Below are 9,207 nucleotides of genomic sequence, written 5' to 3'. Positions count from 1 at the left end.
TCAGACAGAGTTTTATGACTAACCTTAAGCTGTTCATTCTCAGCAGCAAGATCGTTACTCATCTCAAGTCCCTTAGAGAGTTCTTCAATCTCAAGTTGCATGTCTTGCAAAGCGGACTGCAAGTCTGAGATCTCCATACTTTTGGTTTCTTGAGTTTCCTTGAGCTGAAGTTTTATATCTGTTAAAGCGGACTGCAATGCTTCGATTTCTTGAGATTTGGCTTCCTCGATCTTCATCTGCACCAGTACACTGATCAGATTCCTCATACAGAACCAACAAAATGATCCAGTTTTACAATGAACAATTCTTCAAAAAATCAAAGATTTTGCGTCAGGTACTGTGTCCAGCATAATATCATTGATGAAACGATGTGTACCCTCATCTGTTTCTCAAGCTCCAAGTTTGAAGTGAGTTCTTCCACTTGATTTTCCAGCTTAGTCTTAGCATCCTGAAGTGCTCCTGTTTCTTTAGCAGCCTGAAGAAGTAAATAATTATAAGAAAATCTCTGCTTATATATTATCTAGTGAATTGGTAATAAAAAATTGACACTAGAGATAATAGATTTATACATTCTCCACAGAAGGCCTTATAAGAAAAGAAGTTAAGACTACCATTTTTAGATTTCGCAATTCTCGGCGTGCAACTTTCACTCTCCAGCTGCACTGAGTAGTAATGGCTGCTTTCTTCGTTCTCACATAATGCTGATGACACAAACATCTTCGGATTTGACTCTGTGTAACCAGTAGGTTGCATGTCATCAATATTCAAACAAGTAGATGTATGTGATAGGTATAAAATAGGCAAAAGTAGAAACAATTTCATCAATATGTGAGCTGAAACTTGCTTGAATAATGATTGTCGCTCTTCTCTTCTTCCTAAACTGAAGTTCGACACGGGCAGCTTTTGCTCGCATCCCTGTCTGAACTAAACAAGCAGACGAGCACATGCTTTTATAGGCATTCTGGCAAATATAAGTCCGTGCCTGCTTTTGTATCCTCAGGGAAGCAGCTTCTCTTCGCATGGTCTCAAACCAAACGCGTGCCACTTGTCCTAAATTTAGTTTGGGGAGGGAGTAAGAAAGCCTGATAACATTTTTTCAACAAGTGTATACAACATGTATTACCTCTACATACGGCTTGAATTTCTGTTGAAACGGCCTGCAACAACAGAAACTTCTTGCGAGATTGATAAGTGAGGAATTTTCTCTGTATAATCCGTGCTGAATGACCAAGAACTTCAGCTCGGTGAGCATCCAGTTCTGCCATTTGACCTGCCCTAAGAAACACCTTTGTCTTCCCAATCTATGCTGCAAGAAAATTATTAGTGAGGATTACATATCGAATGATATATAAGCAGACACATAAAGGTAGAATAAATCCAGTGCCCTTTACTTGTGTTTTAGTAATTGCAAAACAAGCTACACACTAGATAGCGCGAGGTAAGATTATGAAACTGCACCTGAAAACCTTTGAGGTCCACTTTTGCTAGTAGCTTTTTGCAAGCGTCAATTTCATCATAGCTATTAACATAAATCCAGAACCAAAAAGTTGTTAAGTGATGCTAATACCAAGTCTCTTATAAAAATAAACCACGAGAATATGATAAAATGTAAGCCAAATTACAGGAATTAAGTATTGGTTAAGCTACCTGCTCTTTGTAGACTCTGGATATAAAATTCTGAACCGGGTCAAAAACTCGTTGAAAGGCTTTCTAGTAGGATATCCGGCGCAACTAATCCTAATGGCTTCCATGACTCCCTGAGATCAGATACAGGAAGTTCCACAACATCATAAGAAAGCTTAATAATTTGATGAAGTTGCAAAATTCAAAGGTTCTCTGAAACATTAAAAGCTTACCCCACACCTAAGTTGATGCAGAATATTAATGTTCTCAAATATTTCTGGCTTAAGAAGGTTATTTGGTTTAACACATCGTATGTAGTGTGGCTCCGTGGTGCTCAAACTCTCGAGCAAAGATTGCAGTTGTTGCTGTATTTTAGTAGGTGGTGAGAACCAAAGTAGAGATTATAAGCAGAATCAAGTTTAACTTAACAGTAGTTCAGACCTTAAACTGAGAACCTATTGATGAGAACTTTGATGTTTTGGACGATTCCTCTGGCAATGGTGGAAACAACGATGATACAAAAGTACAGTCTGAAGAGCTCAGGAGAGCTTGATGTTCTCCAACAACATAATCTTTGTTCTTGTCCAAAAACAATTCTGTCTGATAAGTGACCTGGAATTAAACAAGAATACAGTCATTGTACCAAGATAGTTTACATCAAGACAAGCATTATAGCAAGCAGTTCGGGTTGTGATGATCACTAACATCACCAGCATAGTGGCAAATTGTAAAGTCTGTTTGAGCCAATTTTGGCTTCCCAAAACGTTTGTGGTCTTTAAAAGTCTGGTACAGCTTTTGAGAGAATGTATCATGTGTTGATCTTGGAAACATGCTGTAGAAGCAAACAGAATCCCAATCATTTTTTATGAAGACAAAAGAGAGAAGCAACGAACAAACATGACCTTTTAACATTACCAAGCCTCGTCTAGAAGGGCAATGATACCACCAGGTTTCTGAAATGAGAAAACCACACATCAGATACTCAAACCCAATATATTAACACTAGGTATGATGAACATAAGTTCTACCATTGTACATTGTGTTCTCCTAACCTTTTCAATAAGATCAAGGACATCCTGATTATCAATGAACTCTATGTAACTCCAGTCAATCTCTTCTTTAGTATATTCTTCTTGCTCCATCTTGAACACATGCTGTAGAGAAGAAGAAGGTTTGTATAAATATTTGGTCAGCGGAGAAACAGATCAATCTAGTGTAAATCTCCAACCTGGTTGAAATGTTGTTGCAGCTTCTCGTTTGTCAAATTTATACAAAACTGTTCGAAACTGCAAATTGTTCGTGAAAATGAGAAGACTATGTTGGAATTAACAAAAGAATCATAACCAAACAGGCAAACCACAGAACTGCAAGGAACGGTCAATAACCAGATAACTATATTGTTCCAAATCACAAGAAAGCTCTTATCTAAGCAACTGAAGTACAACAAACCATCAGCTTAATGTTAAAAGAAGTTAAACCAGAGAGCATAAATGTAGGAAGCAATGTAAGAGTTCAATTATCAGTTCCAGAGATTTAACATGTCAGTGAAAACAAAAGCATACCGGTTAAGCACCTGTTTGTCTTGAAACTCTCGAATCCATAAATATCCAGAACACCTATAATATGTTTTGAACTTGGATCTTGGCCGATGGAGTTATTGATCTTGGTCACGAGCCTGTACGAAATAAAATTGAAATATCTTACATAGAAACCCCAAGAATAAAATAAATCCTTAAAGAAAAGTTCAGTTATAGTAAACCTACCAATCGAACAATTTAGAATAGACAATCTTGGCTAGTGCATCTCTTCCTAGAGCTGCACTATCAGGATCGAGAGACTTTGTAATACTTTCATCACGAGTCACCATGACCCTTTTGCACAAGGAATCTTCTAGAGCTTTCTCATCACACCTGCAACAAAGAGAAAGACGAGGCTCTAATTCTGGCTGACCATAAAAAAGTTCATCTGAGAAAATACAGAGTAGTGAAGCATTTTACATGAAAAGTTCTGCAGTCACTTTTAGATGGAACCGGGATTTTTCGTCCTTAGGTTCTGCATCTTCTGATTCTTCACCCTTTGCAAACTCGATGTTCCCTAGATGAAGGATTGCAGCCACTACTCGGAAGATTGCATCCTACAGTAGTAGAATGTAAGAAGAGTTGTTCGCATGACTCGGCATGTAAAGTGACTAAAATAAAGTACCTGATCTTCCGAATTGATCCCAACAACGTCCATAGCTTTCCTTGTAGCTATGTATTCCTTGGAGTCATCAAGCCCATCCAATGCATAACAATTAGACTGATTTAGATAGCGAAATGTGCTTGGTTTTCCTAACTTGTACCTCTCAGTTTCCTGAAACCTCATGAAAAACACTGTTTAGTCAACGTGAATCTCATGTAAGGTCCAGAATGGGACATATAGGATTTCTAGCTAACACCGCCTTAGAAGAGATCAGGGCTTACTTGTTCTGGTGCAGCGCAAAGCATGTAAAAGCAATGGTAGTTTCTTTCAGGGTCAGAGACTTGACAAACCCGCGACCTCTCTAGCAAATATGTCCTAATAGCAGCTCCCGAGATCCTTCCCCTATGATCGAACTGAATCTCCACAAATTTACCAAAACGACTGCAAAAAGGAATTTGTGTAAGTATCTTTAAATGGGTTCAAGAATATACACAAAATGGACAAATCAACAAACGTGAGACGCCTCTCGTCCACCTTGAATTATTGTTTCTAACGGTTTTAGCATTGCCAAACGCTTCTAAAACTGGATTGGACTGCAAAACAGGGAAGTCAGTCAGAGGAAAGTATGACCAGATATGCAAGAATGTAGGAAACTCACTACTAAGTCTATCTTTTGCAAGAATGTAGCCTTGTATTTTAGGAAATTCATTACCTCTAAAACTTGCTGCTCCACGGATCGTCCTTCACTCTCAGCTCTTCCGCCCATGTATGCAAGATATCGCATGAGCATCTTCGTGCTCTCTGTCTTGCCAGCACCGCTTTCCCCACTCACCAAGATAGCTTGACTCACTCCCTCGTTGATCATTTTCCTAAATGTTATATTTTTGGTGATTGTAAGGCCCAAAAACAATTAAAAGTGCAACCATCCATAATACAAGCTAAATAACACAACAGAAGAAGTTACCTGTACGCAGAATCTGCAACCGCAAAAGGATGTGGACTCAACTCACCAAATGCTGTACCCTTATACTGTTTCATTGTATCACTTCCATAAAGGTGGGGCAATCTCTTAAAAGGATTCACAGCTATCAATATATTTCCTGTGTACGTCTGGATTCATCATTATAAAAAATTAGCTTGCAAGAAACTGTGTAGACATCTTTAGATCACGTGATGGTAAATGTAAACAACAAAATTCCTTGAAAGCAAAAAAATGGTTGAATTCAAAAGTGGTATAGATAGATGGGTGGAGCTTACATATATTTCATTAGCATTATATCGGCACTTGAGGTTGAGAAGAACCCCTGGTTCATGCAAATATGCAAGCTTTGTCATGTCGTCTACCCCAAGTTCAGGAAACTCGGGGTCTTTGGGGTAGACAGCATTTACCTTTGCCACAACCTAAGAAACAAATGCATCAGAAATGTGCCTTTTTCTCATTATCTAACAAGTTATATAAGTACTAATATTTACCGTCTTTCCCGAGCAGTTAACAGTGATATCATCAGCGTTAACTTCTTCAACTTCCCCATCAATCCAGGCATCATCTGAATCCTCCACCCAGACATGAGACCCTACAGTTACTTTGGCTGAAGCAGCCTGCGCATTAACCACATCATAAACTACACAAATCGAAACATGGTACTCCGAGAATATGAAAATCGAATAGAACAACAAAGAGCCATGAATTTTCTCCAAAAAAAAAAAATATCGTTTTTTTTTCTTTCTCTCTTCAAAATTTCATTATTATTAAATCAAAATTTAAAATCAACGACATTAAAATCGACATCACACAACAGAGAGAGAGAGAGAGGAACCAAAAAGGAGTAATTTTTATTGAAGAAACAGCAATGCGATTTAAAGAATAGAAAGCTCGTACCATAATCACGATGGAATCTGATCAGAAAACAATCTCGGCTCAGCAAAACCCAACGGGAGGAGAAACATCAAACACATAAAATTTTGAAATCCCAATTAACAACATGGATCCATAAGGAAATTGACAAACGAACATTCCTCTTTCCCAACATAGAGGTTGTCTCATCAGCAGAACATAATCTGGGAAAAAAGTCTCATTCTCTCTCTCCGTGTTTATTTCTTCTTTTCGTCTTCCCTCCCACCCACGGACGTTGGGAATCGAACGGAGAAGAAGAATCATGAAAACATAATTCTCTCATTCCGAAATTACCCTCCTCGTTAAACCGATCCGGTTTTCTTCAACGGATCTAAATAGAAACAGAGTAGAAGCGTCTTTCTTTGTCATTAATGGGCCTATTGTTTTCCTAATGGGCTAGAATTAATGTGCCAATTATTTTCCTAAGTCTAGCCTAAACGGGCTCAAGGCCCGCGGGCCTAAACGGGCTAGACTTATTATGATTTCTATCATTTTATTCAAAGATCAAATTAAATTGTACAGAAGAAACCACTATACGCCTCCCGTCTCCTCCGTTTACCTCACTCCGCTGCCTCCAATGGCGGGTTTCAGTTCTCTGATTCCTAGAACGTCTCTCAAACGCGCTGTTAGTTGCGCAACCGGAAACCTAATGACGACGTTGTCTCCTATTGCTGCAGCACGTAATCTCTTTACCGGAGGGGGATGTGAAGAAATTTATGGTTGGTGGTATTGCTTATAAATTCGTTTTTGTATACTTTGTTTAAGTATATTGCACATTGATGTTTTTGGTCAATGAATTGGAATCTCTTAGTTCGAAGTTGGAACTGATTGCTGTAAAAAAATTGTCATTTAGCTAGTCAAGTTCTTCTTTCTGTAGACTGTTCTTATTAAAGTTGTTGAATCCTTTTTTTAATTTTGAATCTTATTGTGTAGGTGACCGAAGAATGTTTTCTCATTCCAATCTAATTAGGTAAAAGCTCGATTTGGCAAAATCCATTTTTTAGAGCTGCATCTTAGGTGTCGGTTTATTGACTCTGATGTTTTACCATACTTCTCCAGAAATCACAACACCATTGGTAATCCTGGCGTGCTACTTGGTCCATTTCAGTATCTTCTCAGGGTAAGTTTCCATTTGTGATATGTTTTTCGTCTTATAAAACTTCTAAAAACATTGCTTAGGAATCTGAACAGTGTAATGAATGTCAGGTACTGATTATCATTGAAGTAAAAAAAAAATATTTAAGATTCTTTTTGTTATACATCTCATTGTGTGAGACATGCTATTTCTCAGGTCAACCAGAAAAACAAACCCGCCTTTTTAAGGGTCCAATCAATGAGTTATCAGTTTGTGGCTGATTCTCATGTATCTCCTAGACGTATTGTGGAAACTGAGGTACAATAGAATACACTGAGGATTGGCTTTGTGTTTTGCTGTCTTAGTATTAGTGTGAGCTCAATTAAGTTTCTCTTTCAAACAGATCTTTTACATCTTGAACAAAAAGTTTTGATTTTCATTCAGTGGCTTGTAGCTCTCTCAGTAGTTTCGTATAGTCATATAACATAACTAGTATATCTGATGATCAAATTACTTTCTCTAATCCAGTTACTTTTGGTTAGCGATTCCTGAGAATTTTGGCTTCCATCATGTATATCTCTTGCGTTATTGTCACCAATAAGATTCTTGGGATGCTTAGTTTTCATCTTGTTGTAGGATGAGCAAGATGTTTCTAAATTATCAAAGAAGGAAAGTGCTGGAACCCCTAGAAAACATCAACTTGGGGAGAACATACCCAAGAAGGATAAAATAAAGTTTCTTGTAAACAATGTAAGCAGAAATTTTTAATACATTGAGCTATTCCTTTTTGCCTTTCTAGTGGCTTTGCCAATGCTGAGAAGTTCCCAAATGCTTGTTTAAACCTTGTTTTTTTTGCTCTTATTGTTATTGCTTATCTGTTGACTCATCTGTCCAAACCTTTATTACGATGTGAATGCAGCTTCTTGATATGGAAGATAATAAAGAGGTTGTTTATGGAGCTTTGGATGCTTGGGTTGCTTGGGAACGCAATTTCCCCATTGCTTCCCTCAAAAGAGTCATAGCTATTCTTGAAAAGGAACAGCAATGGCATCGAATGGTCCAGGTATCTATCACCCGAATGTTCTATCAAATACCCAAGAACATACCGACTGATTTTATAGTTACTAAAAAAGTAATAGAATCTTTTAGAGGTTTTCATTTAATTTCCCCTGTTTAATCATTGTAGGTGATAAAGTGGATCCTAAGTAAGGGACAAGGGAACACGATGGGGACGTATGGACAGTTGATACGGGCTTTAGATAAGGATCGCAGAGCAGAAGAGGCGCATGTTATCTGGCGAAAGAAAATTGGGAATGATCTGCACTCTGTACCTTGGCAATTATGCTTACAAATGATGCGCATATATTTCCGGAACAACATGTTACAGGAACTTGTTAAGGTTCGTTATGTTTCCCCTTGTCTCTTCACTGACCGGACATTAGATAGAAAATATTGCTCTTTGATACTTAGACTAAACTAGTAAGTTATTTTGTACTGACATCAAACCTTGTTTATTTTGTATATGGGTTATGAAGCTATTTAAGGATCTGGAGAGTTATGACCGTAAGCCGCCGGACAAACACATTGTGCAGACAGTGGCAGATGCTTATGAGCTTTTGGGAATGCTAGATGAGAAAGAAAGGGTAGTGACGAAGTACTGCAATGTACTTGTCGGTGCAGCATCTGATGGAACATCAACAAGATCTTCAAGGAAGAAAAAGAAACCAGGTAGATGACCATTTTACACATATATATGTCCTCAACCATCTATAAAGCCATTGATACTGAACTCATGTGCTTCTTTCGCCTGACCGCATGAGTTTTTAACTGTTTAACTTGTGATTTCAGAACTTAGGAATACTGAAGCAACCACAGAAGACGTAATAGATGCAGAAACTGCTGAGTTACAGGAGGAGCTAAAAGTAAATGTGGATACAAACCAAGATTCAGAAGGTGCCACTGACAAAGATGAAGCATAAGTTGTAGGATTTAAAATATAAATCTCTCTACTTGATGGACTGTAATGTTTAGAGTTTAAGGTTTGAGTGCGTGACTAGTATTACAGAGACATAGGGCTTTAGGTTTGCTTGTCAAGGACGCAAAAGCAAAATTGTGTTATACCGTAACCGAACCAGATCACGTTTGGTTTATTTCGAAAAATTGGAAAATGAATGTACGTCACATATGACATAACTAGACTAACTAAACATAACCACCATTCAGATTAGGTTTTGTTCACATCCAACGGTCTAAGTCAATAACATCTAAAATAATAGGGAAAAATGCCATAAAGATTTAGGGAAAAATGTCATTAAAACCACGAACTTTCAAATTTTGGCCATTTAAACCATGAACTTTGTTGTAGGCCATTTAAAACATCAAGTTTTGTTGATTAGCTTTTTTAAACATGAAGTTTCGTTGACCAAGTCAAAAA

The 9,207-nt window shown here is 37.8% G+C and overlaps 2 protein-coding genes across 2 annotated transcripts in view; one reads left to right on the top strand and one right to left on the bottom strand.

Moving 5' to 3' along the window:
- The window catches only part of LOC104754598 (myosin-7), an 11,846-nt gene extending 5,935 nt beyond the window's left edge, over window positions 1-5,911 (bottom strand). Inside the window, exons 1-24 of the mRNA XM_010476820.2 lie at window positions 5,684-5,911; window positions 5,278-5,403; window positions 5,062-5,205; window positions 4,769-4,914; window positions 4,517-4,673; window positions 4,339-4,397; window positions 4,086-4,245; window positions 3,826-3,975; window positions 3,621-3,757; window positions 3,387-3,533; window positions 3,197-3,298; window positions 2,852-2,909; window positions 2,676-2,777; window positions 2,539-2,576; window positions 2,329-2,455; window positions 2,065-2,235; window positions 1,857-1,988; window positions 1,648-1,757; window positions 1,459-1,519; window positions 1,124-1,301; window positions 845-1,050; window positions 612-731; window positions 377-475; window positions 24-236 (exon numbers count right to left, since the gene is read on the bottom strand). Of these exons, the coding sequence (XP_010475122.1) occupies window positions 24-236; window positions 377-475; window positions 612-731; window positions 845-1,050; window positions 1,124-1,301; window positions 1,459-1,519; window positions 1,648-1,757; window positions 1,857-1,988; window positions 2,065-2,235; window positions 2,329-2,455; window positions 2,539-2,576; window positions 2,676-2,777; window positions 2,852-2,909; window positions 3,197-3,298; window positions 3,387-3,533; window positions 3,621-3,757; window positions 3,826-3,975; window positions 4,086-4,245; window positions 4,339-4,397; window positions 4,517-4,673; window positions 4,769-4,914; window positions 5,062-5,205; window positions 5,278-5,403; window positions 5,684-5,686 (2,946 nt within the window). The 5' untranslated portion in view covers window positions 5,687-5,911. The remainder of the gene's footprint in view (window positions 1-23; window positions 237-376; window positions 476-611; window positions 732-844; window positions 1,051-1,123; window positions 1,302-1,458; window positions 1,520-1,647; window positions 1,758-1,856; window positions 1,989-2,064; window positions 2,236-2,328; window positions 2,456-2,538; window positions 2,577-2,675; window positions 2,778-2,851; window positions 2,910-3,196; window positions 3,299-3,386; window positions 3,534-3,620; window positions 3,758-3,825; window positions 3,976-4,085; window positions 4,246-4,338; window positions 4,398-4,516; window positions 4,674-4,768; window positions 4,915-5,061; window positions 5,206-5,277; window positions 5,404-5,683) is intronic.
- LOC104754597 (pentatricopeptide repeat-containing protein At4g18975, chloroplastic) lies at window positions 6,221-8,956 on the top strand. The gene is made up of 9 exons (XM_010476818.2): window positions 6,221-6,417; window positions 6,632-6,668; window positions 6,758-6,818; window positions 6,990-7,091; window positions 7,410-7,523; window positions 7,693-7,836; window positions 7,960-8,172; window positions 8,309-8,501; window positions 8,622-8,956. Exons 1-9 carry the CDS (start codon window positions 6,276-6,278, stop codon window positions 8,750-8,752), a joined length of 1,137 nt encoding a protein of 378 aa, XP_010475120.1. The 5' UTR covers window positions 6,221-6,275; the 3' UTR covers window positions 8,753-8,956.

Source organism: Camelina sativa, chromosome 17 (genome assembly GCF_000633955.1).
Source record: "Camelina sativa cultivar DH55 chromosome 17, Cs, whole genome shotgun sequence".
Classification (NCBI taxonomy): domain Eukaryota; kingdom Viridiplantae; phylum Streptophyta; class Magnoliopsida; order Brassicales; family Brassicaceae; genus Camelina; species Camelina sativa.
Note: the sequence above shows the minus strand (reverse complement) of the source record. Positions and strands in the feature narration are given on the sequence as shown.

Excerpts from the sequence above, each read along its gene's own strand:
- LOC104754597 (XM_010476818.2), top strand. The coding sequence starts at position 6,276 with ATGGCGGGTTTCAGTTCTCTGATTCCTAGAACGTCTCTCAAACGCGCT. Across the intron at positions 6,819-6,989 it reads CATTTCAGTATCTTCTCAGG|GTCAACCAGAAAAACAAACC; the intron begins GTAAGTTTCCAT and ends GCTATTTCTCAG. Across the intron at positions 7,524-7,692 it reads TAAAGTTTCTTGTAAACAAT|CTTCTTGATATGGAAGATAA; the intron begins GTAAGCAGAAAT and ends ATGTGAATGCAG.